Genomic DNA, 19,573 nt, shown 5'->3' with positions numbered 1-19,573 from the left:
GGTTTTCCATCTGCCTGCCAGAGTTTCGTGATTTATTATTTATTATTACCTGATTTTCCGTCAGATTAGATCCTGACGTGCCTTCCAGGGTCCTTGGGTTGAACTTCTCGGAGTCTCCAGCCGCCTGCCTCCTGTAGAGGAGCGGCGTCACTTGTCCAGTTACCCAGGGGTCTTAAATTTTTTTAATGAATGATCCCTTTTGTGGCAGAACCCCCACAGGCCCACTTTGGGTAAGGCAGATCTGTTATCCTTCTGGGCTCCCCAGTCAGGAAGGACTGGCGGTGCCTCAGGGGCGCTGCTCCTGCTCCCAGGGGCCCTCGTGGCTTCTGTCTCCCACTTGCAGCTTCAGGGGGCTCAGGCTCCAATGGCTGGCCCATTCCACCTCTGTCCTGGGGCTCCTGCTCTTTCTTCTCCCTGGAGCAGCATCCTGCTCCTGTGCCACCCGCCACTGAGTCATCATCCTGCACCAGCTGTAAAGCTGCCACCTCCTCCCAAAAGCCTTCTCAGAGCCCTACCCTCAGCCTGAAGTCATCTCCCCAACTCCCACCCAGTGGTTCCTGTATGACCACTCCTGTGTCTGGTCAGAGGCTCCCTGTTCTTTCAGAAGCCCATAGAAAACCTCTCAGACTCTCCTTCTCCGTTGCCTGAGTGGGCAGAGCATTGGCAGCCATAGTCTGGAGGGAGGTGGGTCCTCCTCTGGTGCCACTCCAAGACAGGGCTTCTGTTCCCCACCTGCCCCCTCTAGGCCAGGCTGGAGGACACCAGCAGGCCAGGCTGGGCAGGGGGCCCACCTGGTCCCACAGCCCCTGGCCTAGCAGGCTGCTGTGGTCTGTTGGCCTTCAAGGCGATGGGGGTGGCAGGTGCCACTAGGCTGTCGGTAAAGATCAGCAGGCCAGGCACAGTGGCTCAAGCCTGTAATCCTAGCATGTTGGGAGACCGAGGCAGGCAGATCGCCTGAGGTCAGGAGTTCAAGACCAGCCTGGCTAATATGGTGAGACCCTGTCTCTACTAAAAATTCAAAAATCAGCTGGGCCTGCTGGCACATGCCTGTAATCTCAGCTACTCGGGAGACTGAGCAGGAGACTCACTTGAACCTGGGAGGTGGAGGTTGCAGTGAGCCGAGATCGCGCCACTGCACTCCAACCTGGGCGATAGAGTGAGACTCCGTCTCAAAGCAAAAAAAAAAGACCAGGCGCGGTGGTTCATAGGCTGAGGCGGGTAGATCACAAGGTCAGGCGTTCATGACCAGCCTGGCCAACCTAGTGAAACCCCATCTTTACTGAAAATACAAAAAACTAGCCAGGCATGGTGGCAGGCACCTGTAATGCCAGCTACACTGGAGGCTGAGGCAGGAGAATTGCTAGAACCTGGGAGGCGAAGGTTGCAATGAGCCGAGATTGCGCGACTGCACTCCAGCCAGGTGACAGTGCAAGACTCTGTCTCAAAAAAAAAAAAAAAAAGCCTTGGGGTCTTGGGCGGGCTCCTAACTCTCCATGCCATCCTTTCCTCTTCTGGGGGTGACACTTGCAGAATACATGTAACATGTGGTAAACCACCCAACAGCTGGAAGTGCAGAGGAGGCAGTCACCCAGCAACCAGGCTGTTCATTCTCAAACATGGTGACGTCACTTGATATCCCCTGGACTCCAGCCCCAAGCCTTTCTCTCTGTTATCAGCATCTGGCTGACTGGATTCTGTGATCGGGCTCAGGCAGCTTAACAGCCCCCCCAAAATCTAAATCAAAGTAACCAAAGCTGCTGTAATTGAATGTTGGAGGCGCTAACCACACGGGCTGTGGGAATGGCTGTTTTCTGGCGAGGGTGCAGTGCCCCCACAGTCCACACTGGAAACTGACACCGTTGCGCTGTTTCTCCTCAGAGCCCCCACGTGGGGGTGGAGTGTCTCTTTGCATAGCCAGACTGTGACAAAATAGGATGCATGCCCTGCTTGAAGTCGGTAGCGCTCAGGATGGAATGAACGCCCTGCTCTGGGGGTCTGGAGACTTGTGATGGGAGTCCCCAAGAGCAGTGACCGCTCGAGGACGAGGTCATGGGCTGGCAAGTTGCCAGGGCTCAGGGACTAGGCCTTGCCCACTCCCAGTCCTGCATACTTGAACTTAGCTCTGCAGAGCGGGGAGGGATAGCAGTGCCCGTCTCCATTAATCACACTGTGGGCCCGAGGGAGGTCCACGGGTCAGAGCGAATCCTGCAGGTGACGGACAGTTGGATATCAGCCCCCGGCACAGCAGCCCCTACATTGCACTGATGCAGGCACACCTGCTATGGGGAGTGGGGAGCAGGGCAAGGTTTCTCTTTCTTTGCTCCCCCCAGGGTCCTGCCTGGTCTGTGGACATGCAGGAGATGAGCAGGTTCTGAGCCATGTCCTCAAAGAAGCCACCACGTTCTTTCTTTTTCTGTTTTTTTTGAAACGGAGTCTCTGTTGTCTAGGCTGGAGTGCAGTGGCACAATCTCAGCTTGCTATAACCTCTGCCTCCCAGATTCAAGCGATTCTCCTGCCTCAGCCTCTCGAGGAGCTGGGATTACAGGTGCCCACCACCATATCCAGCTAATTTTTGTATTTTTAGTAGAGATGGGGTTTCACCATGTTAGCCAGGCTGGTCTCAAACTCCTGACCTCAGGTGATCTGCCTGCCTTGGCCTCCCAAAGTGCTGGGATTACATTACAGTCTTTTAAATATTTGGATACCCCAAATGTGACTCCAGTTAGCCAGAGGTTGGTGAAGGGGCTCAGTGCTGGGGAGCCCAAAGGAGGGAGCCTGAGGGCCCCAGGCACTATACCATTGAAGTGACCCACACTGGGCCTCTGGCAGAAGAGGAAAGAAAGAAATCCCACTATGCATGTGTGCAGCGCGGTGCAGGAGTGGGAAAGTGCCCAAGTCAGCACCAAGGGTGCAGGGTCTCCACATGTGGCACTGGTATGGGCTGAAGAACCAGGAAGGAGAAAGGATACAGGGCACTGGTGGGTGCTGCTCCAGCCTTGCTGGACATGGGCTGTCTGAATGTCCTTCCCCACCCAGGACCCTGCGAGTGCTCCCAGCATCCTCCACTAGGCCTGTGCTCTTGCCACTCTCCACCCCTAGGCCCCACCGGCCTGTCCCCTGCCAGGACCCATCTTAGCAGCACGTCCCCCAAAACTCATCCAGCCAGCACTGGGTGTGGGTGCAGTGAGCGGGGTGAGTGCCATCCTTCCACCCGTCAGGGCTGCTGTCCTCTCCAGCGACACATGAGGGGATGGGTCCCTGCTGGACATCTGTGCCTTAACCCTGGAGGAGCTCACGGGCAGGTGAGGGCAAAGTTAGTTTCCCCGAAATAAGCAAGCAGTGCACAGGGGGGTGGCCACAGGGCTTCTGCCCTAACACCACCACTGGGTCACCTCCTTCCCAATCCATAATCAGCCTATGCAGCCTTTTGGGATCTTGGTTTCAAAAAGCTGCCCCCAACAGGGCTTCCCCAATGAGAAACTTGATCTGTTTTCCTCCAAAGATGAGAAAAAAGCTCCACTTCTAAAAATAGCCCACCTGGCTCCCCTGCACTAGATGTTTCCATGGCAACCCACTCCTTCCTAGGAGCCTCCCGATGATAGAGGGGTCCCAGCCCTGAGGGAGTACCTTGTGGCCTCCTGAGCCAGATCCACCTATTGCAGGGGTCAAAGAGAGCCCTGAATGGGGAACGGGGTGTGGGGGCACAGTAAACAAACAAGGGCTCCCCTGGTTCCGAGCCTCTGTGATTTGAAGTAAACTCTAGACGGGCATGGTGGCTCACGCCTGTAATCCCAGCACTTTGGGAGGCTGAGGCAGGCGGATCACAGGTCAGGAGTTCAAGACCAGCCTGGCCAACATAGTAAAACCTCCTCTCTACTAAAAATACAAAAATTAGCCAGGCGTGGTAGTGCATACCTGTAATCCCAGCTACTCAGGAGGCTGAAGTGGGAGAATCGCTTGATCCTGGGAGGTAGAGGTTGCAGTGAACCAAGATTGCACCACTGCACTCCAGCCTGGGTGACAGCGTGAGACTGTCTCAAAAAACGGAAAAAAAAAAAGTGTGTTGTTTCAAGCCATTGTCTTAATTTCCAGGGGCTGCCATAATAAATTACCACAGACAAGTGGCTTATAATGACAGGAAATCATTCTCTCTCAGTTCTGAACTGAGACTTCTGGACTCGGTGGCCAGAGTTTACTAATGTGGAGGCCAAGCTCCCTCACTGTTCAGCTCTGCCTCTGCCTGGGCTTGGGGTGAGGCCCACACCCCTGTGCTCATTGTGTGTCCCAGCATCCTTGTCTTGCTGTGAGAACATGGGAGGTGGGTGACGCCACCTTCCCTTGAGGGGTGGTGCATGGGTGGGTACACATGGGAGCGTGCCTGTGACAGGTTGTTCATGGCCTTGGAGCTGGGTGGGAGCCACCATCAGTGTGCCTGGGCTGGGTGCAGGGGTCCTTCCTGCCCAAGCCCACCCCTTCCTGGCCTCTCTGTCCCTCTATCCACCTGTGATTCCACCTGTCACTAGTCTTCTTTCCTATGGACTGCTGTCAACTGCCACATGTTCCCTTTTGCCAGAGGACAAAGAGCCAGGCTCCTTGGTCTGTGCCAGAGGCCCCTCACCTTCTCCCCTTTCCAACTTGCTCCTCTGTGTCCCACCCCCTACCCCCACCTTCTTCAAACCCTGCCTTCCCATGTGTGACGCGCCAACCCCGGGAGGAATCCATGGGCCTAGGCAGGCCTCGAAGCATTCATTCACTCGCTCACTCATTCCCTCTCTCGTCCTACCCTCCCTCCTTCTCCTGATCTCTCCATCCCTGAGGGGACCTCTCCCCGCCTGTCTCTGCAGAACAGACTGTGCTCGTGGGTAATCGCTGGCTTGCCAAGTGCCTTCCCGTCCTGCCCCAACAACATGGCCAGTGACTTGAGGCCAGAACAAGCATGTCCCTGTGTCCCTGGGGACCTGAGTTTGGACCTTAAGTGCTGCTTACTAAGGTGTACTGTTGAAAAGCAAGTTATACAGAAATGTGGCTACCTGCTTCCACCTGCCACACAGAAGGATGCTTATGGTCAGACTGACTGCGCCTCTCACCAGCTCTTGCTTACAGAGCAGGGGTCACATTTGGGCTGACCCGCATCTGTGTTGGGCGTGCCCCGTTGAGGCCCTCCCCGTGTTGAGCTGGGGGCCATTCTGATGGATAGGGGGCTGGCCGTTCTGGTTATTAGATGTACTGAACCTGGGGAGATGACATGTGCCTCAGGGACAGGTGGTAAGAGCACAGGCTCTAAAGCCAGAGGCCTGGCTGCTCAGGAATCCCCTCACCTCGTGGCCCTGGGCAATTTCAACGCACCTTTCTGCTCCTAGATCTACCTCGTGGGGTCATCGCGGGCACTAAGTGAGGCAGCGCCTCACCCACAGCCTGGCACCTGGAAAGGTGTGGTACACATCAGCCGTTAGAGCCTTTCTGAGGCCGATCCAGAGAGAGGAAGACTTGTGAACAGACAGAGCTGGACTCAGATCCCAACCCTGCCCCTCAATAGCTGGGCACTAAGCTGGTGGTTCGGCCTCTCGGAACCTGCATTTTCTTGCCTGCAGGGAGGGAAGTATAGTCACTGTCTACTGACCTCCACCGTGAGGCCCAGAGCAACAACGGACGGAGCCAGTGGCCCAGACTTTGGCCCAGCCTGTGTGGCCTCCAGATGTCTGGGGGTCACAGTTGGGCTTCTGTGTGCAGACACACTGTGGCCTCTCAGTGGCCTTAACAGGGTAGGGACTGTCCCATCCCCAAGCAATAGATGAGGAAATCAAGACTCTGAGAGGTGAAGCCATGCTCGGGCCGCCGCTCTGGCCACTGTCTTCCTTCCGGGCTGCTGGGGCCTCCGTGAGACGGGCAGGCGGTCATTTGAATAACAAGTTGTCATTTGAGGGCTGCGGTTGTGATGGGAGGCTCCCTGCCTCCTGGCTGGATGCTGGCCCAAGGCCCCTGTGGCCAGAGGGGGACAGGGTATGCCGTGGGCACCCTCCTCAGCTCCCCTCGGTTCAGGCCCCATACAACCGGCTGGCCCGACCCTGCCATGGACACCACGTGTGACTCAGCCACGTCCACCTCCACGTACCTTGCCTGCCATGGGAAGAAATTCTCTTTTCTCTCACAATACGCATTCTCTTTCAAAAATATCTTAAATCTTGGGTTACAGATTTTCTTCATCTAAAAAAAGTTTTTTGCTGATTATTTCTAAACAAGGCATTTCAGAACCCCTTGGGCAGTTACAGGCTCTGGGACTCACAGGGTGGTGTCAGCCTCTTGGTGTCCTGTGGCCCTAGGCCAGCTGCCTCCTGCCCCACCTACTGTGGTGCGCCAACCCCCAGAGACGCCCACAGCCCCATGCCCTTGGATGCAGGCTGAGTGGCAGGAAAGGGAGGTCAAAGGGCCCTGGGCAGCTGCGTGAGAGAGAAGTAAGAGGGGGCGTGGGAGCCGGCAGAGGGCAAAGCCTGCCCCTCTCATGGAGGCCCCAGCAGCCCGAAAGGAAGAGGGTGGCCAGCCAGGCAACATGGGCATGACTTCACTTCTCAGAGCCTCAGTTTCCTCATCTGTAGCCTGGGGATGGTCTGGTCCCTACTCTGCAAGGCCATTGAGAGGCCACAGCATGTCTGCACACAGAAGGCATTCCATCAATGAGAATGGCTGTGTTCCTGCAGGGAGATCGATGAAGGCAGGGACAGGGGAGCCTCAACTGTGACATGGGGTCTTTTGGCAGACTTTGTTTTTGTTTTTTGTTGTGTTTTGGGTTTTGTTTTGTTTTTTGAAACAAGGTGTCATTCTGTTACACAGGCTGGAGTGCAGTGGCACGCTCATGGCTCACTGTAGCCTTCACCTCCCTGGGCTCAGGTGATCCTCCCACCTCAGCCTCCTGGGTAGCTGGGACCACCAGCATATGCCACTAGGCCTGACTAATTTTTCTGTTTTTTTGTAGAAGACAGGGTTTTGTCATGTTGCCCAGGTTCTTTTGGCAGAGTTTGGACAGAAGGTGGCATTGGGCTGGCCCTCAAAGGGGTGGGTGGGGTGGGACCTCTGGTGGGGGCAGGTATGAGAAGGTTCCAGGCAGTGGGGACATGGCGGGAAAGGCCCCAAACAGGAGCGCTCAAGCCTTTGCAGGGAACAAGGGACAGAATGATGTGGCTGGGGGATGGGCATGAGCAGAGAGCGAAGGGAGATTGACTGGATGGGAGTGATTGGCTTGGGGTAGGCCTGCGACGCCAAGAAAGGAGCTCGAGCTCCATTCTAGGGGCCTCTGTGTCCGCAGAGCAGTCTCCACCTCTCCACCCAGCATAGCCCATCCTTCCCTGCACACAACATAGGGAGCTGGTGCCCTGCACGCAGGTGGGTGCCTGCAGTCCTGCGGCCTCCAAAGCCCAGTCCTGGCCCTGCCATTCAAGTTGGGCTCTCTTTACAGTCCTTCCCACTGACTCAGATGGGCCCTTGCTCACCCCACCTTGGGAAAGCTGGGCCAGGCACCTCACCCTGGCCAGGAACAGGAATGGACACCATCTCGGGGAGTGATGTTTTTTGAATGGCGCTATCCACCCTGCCCTGCTTGAGCTGGCTGTGCAGACCTCTTGGTACCACGTCTGTTCGTAACGACCATAACAACTCTGTTTTCTTCCACAGATGACTCTGGGGATGACGACGAGGCTACCACCCCAGCTGACAAGAGCGAGCTGCACTACACCCTGAAGAATCTTTCCCTGAAGTTAGATGACCTCAGCACGTGCAATGACCTCATCGCCAAGCATGGCGCCGCGCTCCAGCGTTCCCTGACGGAGCTGGATGGCCTCAAGATCCCATCCGAGAGTGGGGAGAAGCTGAAGGTGGTGAATGAGCGGGCCACCCTCTTCCGCATCACATCCAATGCTATGATCAATGTGAGTACCCGCCCCCACCACCGCCCTGGCATGGGGCTCCCCTGGCTTCAGCCCCGGGGTCCCTGAGTAGGTGACCAGGGTGCTTGAAGGGTCAGCATTCCATTTCCTGTGGTTCCACGGTGTTTCCCAAAGCCAGTGCCCCCCAGCTAACTTCCGGGTTCTCAAATCATCTCCTTCATCGGCCGTTGGGGCAAGGACATTCTTCTTCATTGTCTGGAGGGAAGTGGAGTTGGGTGTGGACTCCGGTACAGTCTGCAGTTGTTCATGCCTCGATAAGGAAGGTCGGGGCCCCAGGTTGAGTAGCTAGCCCAGCGGGTCAGTTCTACCCACACAGTAGGGACACAGCTGCCACACTGGCCCTCAGCGGCTGCTGCTCCTCCTCCCTGGGTTCAGTCCCCAGATGCAGGGGGAGCAGACGCTGTGCACAGCAAGGGGAGAGTGTGTGGTGGGGGGCTGCAGTCGAGGGCTCCCTGAGCTAGAAGAGCCTCAGAGCTGAGCCTGCTGAGGTCGTGCCAACCTGGTGGTAGGCGAAGTGGGTAACTGCAGTTGTAAACTAAGCAGCCCAGCCGTGGGAGTCAGCCGCTCACCCCGGTCTGGAAGCCACACGGCTATGACTGGGAGCCAGGAGGGTGTCTCGATGGTGGCAGGAGGATAGTGCTTGGCCCTGCCTTCCCTCTTTCTGTCTGGGGAGTGTTCCCCAGAAGTGTGCGTGCTCCTCCAGGCCTCCACCCTCCAGACACGAGTCTGACTGCAACAGCCTCCTCCCAGGACAGTCCCACAGGCTGGTACATCTAGGCCAGGGGTGCAGTTCTAGGAGCTTGGGGTGGCCTGCTATGGGAGTAAGGAGACCAGAGCAGAGGAGCTGTGCAGAAATGGAGGCCGCTACAGAGGAAGAAGTGAGGTCCAGAGAAGGGGGTTCAGGAGAGCCACCTTGCTGGCTGGGGACAGTGGGCAGTGCTTGTGCCTGGGTGAGCTCCAGCTGGGGAACCCAGCCCCCAAACTAGGAGGTTAGACCAAGGCTGGACTGGGAGCTGGGACCAAGCTCCAGGCCCCACAAGAAATGCAAGGGCAGGGTGGGAAGATAGAGGCTAGAGCTCACTGCAGGCCAAGAGCCCAGGCTAAACCCTGGGCATCCAAGACCTGCCCCAAGCCTGCTTCACTGGCCTGTTGGCAGCATGATTGTGTGGTGGGAGGGCCACCCCACCACCCACACCTGCCCAGATATGCTCAGGCTTGGAGTACCCAAATGCAGCCTTGGGAATCCCACCCTGGGGCCTGAGGCTGGGTGAGGTGTGCCCGCCTTCCCGGCTGCTGGGAAACTCAGCGTGCAGGTGCCCACCCGCCTCAGCTCAGCAGATGTGTGTGCCTTGTCCATCCCAGATCCCACAGTGCTGGGGGGTTGGGTGCAGTTGGCCCCATGTGGCAAGGATGGTGAGAGGCTGCTGGGCCACCCTGCATGTTGACCCCATTGTCACCTGCACTGTTTTCCTACATCCACCATCTCAGGCCCACTGTCCTCCTTACAGCCCACAGACCAGATTATGCTGTACTTCTACCAGGGACACACACACATGGGAAGCACTGAATGACATAATAATGCGTTTGTATTTCCCTGTCCCTCCTAGAAGCCACCGCTGGAGGCTTCCCAGGCACTGCCTCCCCACCCGAGACCAAAACTGCTTTGTCTTGAGTAAGCAGTTTTGGCTTTTCTGAGATGATGAGTGTCTCAGCTGGCTGCAGTCTTGCACAGTCTTTTATCAGACATGAGAGGCTCATCTGTGTTTACGAAGCCATCAAAACAGCTCCAAGTCTAAGTGCCTAATGAATTGTTTTATGAGAAGCACAACCTCCTGGGGTTGGTCACGATCCGTTTCTGCAGCTCCAGCATCCGGGGAACATGGCGGCAGAGTCGGCCCTGAGTGACGGAAGCTGTGCCCTGGGCTGGATTCTGCCAAACCTGCTGGTGTTAGCCTGCCATGAGGGCCCCTCCCCAAGCTCCTGCTGGGAAATCAGGGGCAGGGAGGGCAGGAGTGTGGTGTTGCCCCAACAGACTGTGCCTGTAGCCCAGGCTAGCCCAGAGGCTCGTGTTTCCCCTGGGGACCCTTCCTGACAGCCACTCCTCACTTAGCAGGAACTGGAGCAGTTCTGGAAAGGCTGTTTACATAGCTCTCAGACATCAAGGGTTCAGCCCCCACTGTGTGCGAAGGAGCCATGTAGGCAAAGCCAGCCGCTCGCCTGAAGGTCATGGGACACATGCGTTCCCACCCCTGGCCAGGCTGTGGCTTCAGCACCTGTTAGGAGAAGGTGTTGGACCAGGGCTCTGTAACTAGGACATCCATGCTGCTCCCACCTCCAAACCTCCAGGGAGCCTATTCAGGTACCAGACCACTTACTCCTTCCAACAGCCTGGTTAGCACCCGTGAAGGACTGTTAGTGTCAGCGTGGAAACTGAGGCTCAGGGAAGTCACCTGGGCTACTCAGCATAACCCAGCTGGTAGGTGGCCATGCCAAGATGCAAACCCAGGTCTGTGTGGCCTGCAAGAAAAGTGATGGCCTTCATCCTCTCATTCCCTCAGGGAGGTAAGGGTGACCTCCTTGGAGAGCTGCGGAGGCCCCCTCCTGCAGTGGTTACATGCCAAGGCCAGGACATGGGGCAGCCTCACCTTCACCCTGGGCAGGATCCCAACCTCAAAGATCTCTGTAAGTCCCTGGAGTGTCTTACCTTTCAGCTTCAAATTCTGTGGTAACCATGGCTGCAGCCCCACCAGGGCCCCTCCTGGGAAGCCAGGGACTTGGATGTGGAAGCCACGCACCGCGGTCCCCAGAAGGTAGAAATCACCACCCCCAATCTTTCCCGATCTCAGAGAGGGAGCTGCTTCTCCCACTGTGGGGACCCCACTGCAACTCCATCCCTCTCCCCAGCCCCACCCCCCGACTGTGATGTGTGCAGGGATGCTCCCAGCAGCACCCATGCCTGCACTGGGGAAATCTCTACTGCCACTGGCTCCTCGCACAGGGCAGACCCTCCTCCTGGTGAAATGCTGTGTGTTTTCCACCTTGAGGGCTCTGATTGAGCCGGATCATAGAAATAGAGCCTAAAATGAGGGATGGCTGGCCAGACAAAGCCCACACGGAGGGTGTCCTTTGTCCTTCAGGGTACACTGGGGCAGGCAGCTCTCTTCCTACAGGGATAGGCTGGCTGCTCCATCTTCACTTTTCTCCAAGACCACAAAGAATCTGGGGTTGTTCCGGTTTCAGGAGAAAAGTCAGGGTGGTTGGGTGTGGTGGCTCACACCTGTAATCCCAACATTTTGAGAGACTGAGGTGGGCAGATCACTTGAGGCCAGGAGTTCAAGACCAGCATGACCAACATGGTAAAACCCCATCTCTACTAAAAGTACAAAAATTAGCTGGGCGTGGTGGCACGTACCTGTAATCCCAGCTACTTAGGAGGCTAAGACAGGAGAATCACTTGAACCCAGGAGGTGGAGGTTGTGGTGAGCCGAGATTGCGCCACTGCACTCCAGCCTGAACGACAGAGTGAGACCCTGTCTCAAAAAAACAAAACAAACAAAAATTAGCCAGACATGGTGCATGCTTGTAGTCCCAGCTACTCAGGAGGCTGAGGCAGGAGAATCATTTGAACCCAGGAGATGGAGGTTGCAGTGAGCCAAGATCACGCCACTGCACTCCAGCCTGGCGAAAGAGTGAGACTGTCTCAAAAAAAAGAAAAGAAAAGAAAAGAAAAGTCAGGTGAGTTCTAAATTTCTTTCAAGTTTGGGAAAGGACGTATCATAAGCCTTTAGGTCCTCAGATCCTAGAAGGGCAGAGAGGAGGGTCCTCTGGATGATTCCTGAGAGCCCAGGACCCACGGCTAGTGGTGCAGGCCCATTCCACGCACCCACAGATCCTCGCAGGGCGCCGCAGCCATCCTCACCTCACATCAGGTATGGCTTTGGCCCCAGGTGTCTGAGGGAACAAGGTGCTCAGAGGTGGTTTCTGGATTGGGAATCTGAAACAGTGACACTGTGTTTCAACCCCCCATGCCTTTGCCAGTGCTGTACCTTCTAGAACACCCCTTCCTCACCCTTCAGCTACTGGCAGCTCCATTGTCATCCTTCAGAACCCCACAGGGACATCACCATGGCTTTCCAAGGCCTCTCTTGGGCAGCCTTCCTCCTGGCTGGGACCTCAGCTCCCAGGCACACCACCGCGTGGCATTTAATCCATTGTTTCAACCATTCCCCACTGGCCTTTGTGCTCCCTGAGGTCAGGCTGAGTGTCTTACTCACGGGTGTCCCCAACAGTAGCCCTGTGGGAGTGCCAGCAAGTGCTGTTTCATAGTGGATCTTGTGTCTCTAGATAAAGGACTCCAAGTGGCCCACGGCTCACATTTGCCTGTGATGTTACCTTTTACAGAGCCCTTCTAGTCCCATTTTCTCAACTGAACAAGGTCAGTGAGGAAGTGGAGGCCCAGCCCCGAGGCCTCAGCCTGCCGAGGTCACCCCTGTACCCTGCACCCCTCTGCACTCCCCTTCCGGAGGGATCACCTGGCCCGGAACAGCATTTCACGGCATTAAATTGTACGGGTAACCGCACTCTCCATGTGCACGCCACACTTGGCTCCAGCCTCCCTCTGCCTTGTGACATTTTGATTGGCAGCGTTCTTTCTTTTCTTTTCTTTTTCTTTTTTTTTTTTTTTTTTTTGAGATGGAGTTTCGCTCTTGTTGCCCAGGCTGGAGTGTAATGGCATGGTCTTGGCTCACTGCAACCTTGACCTCCCAGGTTCAAGCTAGTCTCTTGCCTCAGCCTCCTGAGTAGCTGGGATTACAGGCATGCACCACCATGCCCGGCTAATTTTGTATTTTCAGTAGACATGGTTTCTCCATGTTAGTCAGGCTGGTCTTGAACTCCCGACCGCAGGCAATCTACCTGCCTCGGCCTGCCAAAGTGCTGGAATTACAGGAGTGAGTCACTGCACGCGGCCCTGGCAGGGTTCTTTCTAGCCAGATTCGGAGGGTGCACTTGGTGGGCCTTGGAAGGACCCTCTGGGGTCAGCATCTGAGTAAGTCAGTAGCCCCGTCGTGAACTCAGGGCGACCCCTCTCTCATCACAAAGCTAGGAAAGCCCTGCCTGATGGGCATTTGACATCAGGCCTTAGCAGCTGCCTCCTGATCCCTGCCCAGGCCTGTGCCAGGCAGGGACTCACAGGGAACAGGCAGTCCAGCAAACTCTTAAAGTGACAGGCCGCCAGGCATGTGCTCATCGGTGTGACCCGTTCTAAGATGACCCAGGGCCGCCAGCTCACATGCCCACTTTTGAAGGCCAAGTTTAGGGAGAGCCTGGGAAGGTTCCCAGTTGGCGGGGAGGCAGATTCCTGTCCAGCTGACCACAGTCCAGCAGGAGAGCCAGGGCAAGCCTTGGCTGGGCCTACAGCGGGCCGAGGCAGCAGACACAGAATGGGGAATAGGCGTTCTCCCAGGCAGAGAAGGAAAATATTAATATAATATTTTCCCTTCTGGGCTGTCATTGTGCACAGGTCTTTCTGCTCCGGCCAGGATGGGGACCTGCATCAGTTTGGCTCTGAAGCCCCTCTGTTATTCCCACCTGCCTACCCGGTTACCCTTCCTGGGCCTCTGGACAGCTTTCCAGTCATAGTGGACCTGTGGGCAGGACCTGGTCATTGGGCAAGGCTTGCCAATTGTGTGGGTGGTGGCCTCGCCACCCCACTGCCCTGGAAAGGAGAGTAGACTCCTTGCCTTCCCCACTCAGGGAACCTGGAGAGATCAGCTTGGCTCTTGGGTTTTCAGCCATGAGACAGAACCAGGGTATGGGGTTCACACGATTCCTGAGCATCCATGTGGGCCCAGCAGCGTCTCCCCACCCATTCCCCACAGGCCACCTGTCCCTGGTTGCGTCTTCCTGCCCTGGTGGTAGTTCCCCCAACACCCATGCCCCAGCTCCTAAGGGCTGGGCTATGAGAGGCTGGGACAGGCACTGCCTGTGGCGAGCCAGGATGGGAAAGGGAATGAGTGTTCCATGCGTTGCGTGGCATGCCAAACATTCTGCATGCACCTTCCCTGCCCACTCTGCAGGCTTGCGCATGGGGAGACCAAGGCTGAGGGGCTCAGGATCCCAGCTGAAAAGGATACGAGCCCATGTCTTCCTGATTCCAGAGCCCGCTACACTGCTGCATTATGGTAGAGAAATAAACCTGACCCTCCCCTTGGTCGAGGTCAGGAGGTCAGGAAAACCTCCCCTGTCCACCCTTACCCTACATCCCTGTCCTGGCACCACTCATCACCCACCTGCAGGCCTGCAGAGTCTCACAGATCTTTCTACTGCGGTATCTTGACCCTGTCCTTCCAGCAAGGGCAGGACACAGTATCTCTCACAATCCCTGTAGCCCTGTAGCCTCTATGCCTGGCTCAGAGCCCAGCACATGGGAGCCTCGGCAAATGAGAGAGAGAGAGGAGGGGTGGAGAGAATATTGTGAAAAATCACAGGAGCAAATGAATGAATCGCTTAGTGTCTGGCAAAATTCCCTAGTGGGTAATTTTTTTGACTCTGATAAAAGCCAGCCTAGCAGATCCTCGCTTGAATTACTGTTTTGGGTAACTGTGAATTCGCCTGCCATTTAAGAGAAACCCCGTAGCACTATTAAATGACTTTGGTTTTTAGAATGAGTCTTGAACCATAACGTGCCTGCGCACAGGTGCTCTGCCAGGCATGGGGTGGGGACATTCTCTCTCACAGCAGTGTCCTCCGTGAGCACCAGGGTGTACCTTGTACGGTGGCACTGCTTCTGTCACTTGGCTTAAGGTGGAGAATGATTGAGTTTGTACATATTACAAGCTCATGCTTGGAGTGTTAGTGTCCACAAAGTGAAAAAGCTGCGGGAGCAGGTTCCATCTGCAGGCCAGGGCAGCAGAGCGAGGCTGGGGCGTGTTCTCCCCTGTAGTCCTGAGCTCCCTGGGTGGGCCGGCAGCTGGGCTCCATCCTGCTTCTTAGCAGCCTGTGGGCTTGTTCCTGCTGCTGTCCCTCCAGTCCCTGCAGGCAGGTCCCAGGCCAGACTGACTGCACCTGACTCGACCCCCATTCCTGAATTTGGAAGGTTCCTCATAGTTGGTCACTTATGCTGGGCCCAGGACTTGGTCCTTCTGACCACATGACCCCCTGTGGCACTTGGGAACCTTGAGCTGTGAGGGTGAACACAGCCCCAGCCTTGTGGGCTCCGCACCCTCCTGTGGGAGCTGTAACCACATAGGTGATACGGGATGTCAGCGGCAAAAAGACCTGTAGAGGAAAAAGCCAGTGAGGTGGGATGGGGTGAGAGGCCACAGGTGCAGACAGGCTGGGGGCTGAGCAGGGGCACAGGTGCCAGGCGCCCTGGAGTATGTACTGGGAGCCACAGGAGGGCAGGTGGGAGTGAAGCAGAGGCCAGTCACAAGGGACCTCATGCTAACAGCGTTGTGCTCCCACTTGAAATGAGGGACTCAGTGCTAAGTGACTCAGTGCCAATGTCAATGACTCAAGGCCAAATAAAATGATCCCACGTGCATTTTAGCAAGACCCCTCTGCTGCTTGGAGAATGTGCTATCCGCGAGGCAGGGGCAGGTGCTCAGAGACGCTTCGGGGGCCTTTGGGCAGAGAGTAGAGCTGGCGCCCGCGAGAGTGGGCAGTGCTGCTCAAAGCTGAAGGCAGGGACAGCAGACTTGCTGTGTGGTTGAGAAAAGAGGCCATGGGGAGGGACCCCATGCTGGGGGCCTGGGCCCCTACAGAATGGGGGTCTTGCTGTTTGACGCCCAGTTTGGCCCACACACAGGTTCTGCAGGATGCAGGAAGGTCTTTCCCAGGAGTGGGTTTTGTGTAGCTAGTGAGTGGGCAGAGCTAGCTCGAGGTGCCCAGTGCAGGCAGAAAGCAGGGAGGGCAGGGCTGGCCAACAGAGGGTAGATGCTTACCAGGCCTGGATGGGACAGATGCCACACTCTTGGTCCCTGGGTTTACCGAGGAAGGTAGTGTCCCTCAGGAGACACACTTTGGTGCCTGCCGCAGGGCTGGCCGGGCAGTATGGGGTGCCTGTGACATCCTGAGGGCAAGGACATGGGAAAACCTGAGGAGGAAGGGCACCCGGCACAGCCAGCACTCGATAGAGTGGGCTCGGGGGACACTCCACTTGGGGATACTCCAGCTGCAAGGGCAAAGTACAAGGGGGAAGTAGGAGACACTGGGGGCACCAGATAGCCAGAGTGGGCACCGGGGGTAGGCAGGGGCTGCTGTGGAGAGGGTCACAGAACAGAGACAGCAACCTGGGGCCCTCAGACAGGGCTTCTGATGTGGGGCATCGTAGAAACAAAGACCCCTGTACTGTCGGAAGGGGCCCCCACTGCCAGAAATGCTGAGGTTTCTCTGAGGCCCCGCTTGGCTCATGGCCCAGGAGGTCACGTGGGGCTCCTTAGGCCAACCCAGGCGGGGGTGAGAGGCCCGGAGCTGCCCTCTGTTGTCCCTCCGGGGCCCAGCTGACCACCGTCCTGCTCCTGACAGCTTGCTCATCCAGGGCCTGGGGAGATGGGTAAAAATAGATTCCAGATTTGTCTAAAATCAGTTGGCAAACTGGAAGCCAGATGGTGTTGGTTCCTGTGTGTGAGTGGCAAACTATTTTGAATGTGGAGAGGCTATTTTAAAGTTTTAATTGGAGTGGAGAGCTGCTTCACCAGTGCCGAGAGTGAGTCATGTCAAGGAGACGCTCTGATCGACCCGTGGTGGGGACTGGGAAGGGCTGAAGCCCCTGTGTGCTACCAGCCTGTGCCAAGGGCTCCTGTGAGGAGCAGGCCCTGGGAGCTCAGCCTCGGGGGGCCAGGCAGGTGATGGAGACACAGCATGACAGCTTGGCTGGGCCAAAGGGATCCCTGGGGGAGCCCAGCACTTCCCCTTGTGGCTCCACAGATCCCCAGTCTGGGTCTTAGACACTTAAGACCAGAATCACAGCGCAGTTCCTTCCTGCCTTTATGAGGTACCTGCTGAGCTTGGGTTTCATCCTGTGTAAAGTGAAGCCAGGCCAGGCACAGTGGCTCATGCCTGTAATCCCAGTACTTTGGGAGGCCGAGGCGGGCAGATTACTTGAGGTCAGGAGTTTGAGACCAGCCTGGCCAACATGGTGAAACCCTGTCTCTACTAAAAATACAGTAGTAGTGGCAGGCGCCTGTAGTCCCAGCTACTCAGAAGGCTGAGGCACAAGAATCGTTTGAGCCTGGGAGGCAGAGGTTACAGTGAGCTGAGATGGCACCACTGCCCTCCAGCCTGGGCAAGAGCAAGACTCTGTCTCAAAAATAATAGGTGAGGCCAGCCCGTCACTCCTCAATGGCAGGGGAGGCAAGGTCCTGTTACTCCAGTGAGTCCCCTGGCCATGCAGAGGGGCTCAGGGAGACCATGACTCTCCGTGATCTCACCACTCATCACCTTCAGAACCCCAGGCTGGTGAGAGGCAGGGTCTGTGGCAACAAGGGATGTAAGGATCAGCATGGAGGGTGGGTAGCCTTGGCCCTAGAAACCCGGAGAGCAGAGGGTCCTCCGGCCGCCCATCTGGGAGCCCAGAGCTGGAGGGCAGACACGTCAGATGCCTGGCAGGTCCTGGACAAGCTGTACTTTCTCCCATTATCCCTGCACCGGGGTGCTGGGACCTCCTGCGTGTGCTAATGGCTGGAGCCAGTTGCCCAGCCTGGACCATCTGGGCATTTGACCAATCTCCCCACCTCCTCCATGAGCCCAGTGGCTGCCCACGTCAACGCCTAGCAGGCTTCTGGTGCCTCCCTCACATCCCTGTCTAGGAGGGAAGTTTCCAGGCAGCCACTGAAGGCCAGACAGGGTCCTGGCTCTGCATGCTCCCGAGAGCTTCAGAGGCTGCCCTAGGTCACACACAGGGGACCCAGGCTAGCTGACCTCACACCTTGCTCTCCCACCTGGCCCAGGGAGCAGTGAGATCGCTGTCAGGATTAAGATTAGGAACAGCAAAAGCGATTAGAGTTTGTCCTCCTTTTCCTGGGGTACATCTGGGCAAAGGTTTCCAGGTCAGAGACGCTCAATGTCTGTCCCATGGGGCACCGGTGACCAGCAGCAACCCCCGCTCAGACCTCACATGGCACGGCCCCTGACTTGGTTTCCCCTGGGTGGGCAACCCTTACAGCCTTCTTCCGCAGGCCGGACTTCTCAGTAGGGAGAGTCCCTGGTGGGCAAGCAGGGCCTGGACTCCCCAGGTGGGGCTGCCCCAGAGTAGAGACCTCCCTTGTCTGTCGAGCTTTGTGGTTCTCACTCTGCTTGGGGGCAACTCAACAGGCTCCCTGCCCTCCCCATGGAGACAGGACCACACTGCCCAGGGGCCCTGCATCTCAGAGCACCCACACCCCCAACACCCCTCGCACCAGAACCCTCTGTGCAGCACTTGGGTGTAGGCAGAAGGGGCAGGGCTGGGAGACTGGAACTCTGTCCCCACACTGAGGACAATCAACCTAACAGGTCACAGAATCAGGGACGCTGTAGAAGCCCAGGAGGGCGCCAGGAGATTACAGGCCTGTCTCAGGGTGGTCAGTGGGGTAGACCCATGCAGGGCCCAGGCACCACCTCCAGCTCCCACTAGGACCCCTCACTCCCCTCCCCTTAAACAATGCAGGACACAAATGTGTGGGAAGGGGCTTCAGGTCAGCCCGTCTCTCCTCCTGCTCACAGCTGAGCACGAGTCCCCTGGCCCCAGGTAGACTTGTCACAGAGCCTCAGAGAAATGAGACCACATTCAGGCCTGGGCTGGGTCAGCCAGGCCTTCCCTGGGCCCCTGGGAACCTCCCCCTGCCAGCCCCTCTGCTGGGCCCCAAGCCTAATCCAGCTTATTGAGCACACAGCACACAGCCCAGCTCAGCATTCTGAGAACAGCAGGGCCACGCCAGGCGCCTGCCTCTCCCCACAGCACAGCCAGGATGGGGCCTGGAGAAGGCTGGCAGCAGCAGAGGAGACCCTGGGAGTCGGGGATGGACACCAGGTGGGTGCATCTGGGCTGGAGGAGGTGGACAGGCTCTTTGCATCCACAGGGTGATCAGGGCAGCTCATCTGCTGTGGTGGCAAAGGCCTTGGGTGCAGACACATGAGGCCTTTGGTATTAGCCCACAGCAGCTTTCACCCTGCCCTGCTTTTAGGTGACTGTGACACTCTACGACCTGCATGTGCCCAGCCTAGGCACATGTACCCAAATGAGGCCCAGCTGTCCCGGGGACTTCCTATCTCCCTGCTGCACGATGCCAGCCGGCCCTCTGGTAGCCTTGAGGGGGACCGAAGTCACTCACAGCCAAGTTATTAGCCAACAACCCTGACTGTGTGAACAAAGTCCTCAGCTGGGCTAAGGGTGCTGGGAGGCCACCCCTTCTCTCTGAGGCTAGGGCTGGGCTCTGTTGCTTGGACAGGGTTATTCCCAGGCAGCCTTGTTAGTATCTCCCAGGAACCTAACTCCACACCAGGAAGGCTCTGGGATCCCACCACATCCCTGCCTCAAGGGGGTCCCAGACAGCAATCAAGACTTAGCTTTACAAAGTAAACCGTAACAGTACTGGTTCCGTGTCCTGGGAGACGTGCAGGTGAGATGCTCAGGGACTTGGATCCTGGCCCTACAC

At 56.9% G+C, this 19,573-nt stretch overlaps 1 protein-coding gene across 2 annotated transcripts in view; it reads left to right on the top strand.

Annotated features, from left to right (window-relative positions):
- Positions 1 to 19,573, top strand: part of OSBP2 (oxysterol binding protein 2) — a 227,221-nt gene that overhangs the window by 181,204 nt on the left and 26,444 nt on the right. For both annotated transcript variants that reach the window (XM_023185479.2, XM_023185480.1), the window contains one exon: positions 7,666 to 7,919. In XM_023185479.2, coding sequence (XP_023041247.1) covers positions 7,666 to 7,919 — 254 coding nt within the window. The remainder of the gene's footprint in view (positions 1 to 7,665; positions 7,920 to 19,573) is intronic.

This window comes from Piliocolobus tephrosceles, chromosome 19 (genome assembly GCF_002776525.5).
Source record: "Piliocolobus tephrosceles isolate RC106 chromosome 19, ASM277652v3, whole genome shotgun sequence".
In the NCBI taxonomy this organism is placed as follows: Eukaryota; Metazoa; Chordata; class Mammalia; order Primates; family Cercopithecidae; genus Piliocolobus; species Piliocolobus tephrosceles.
This window is presented reverse-complemented; position numbering and strand designations above follow the sequence as displayed.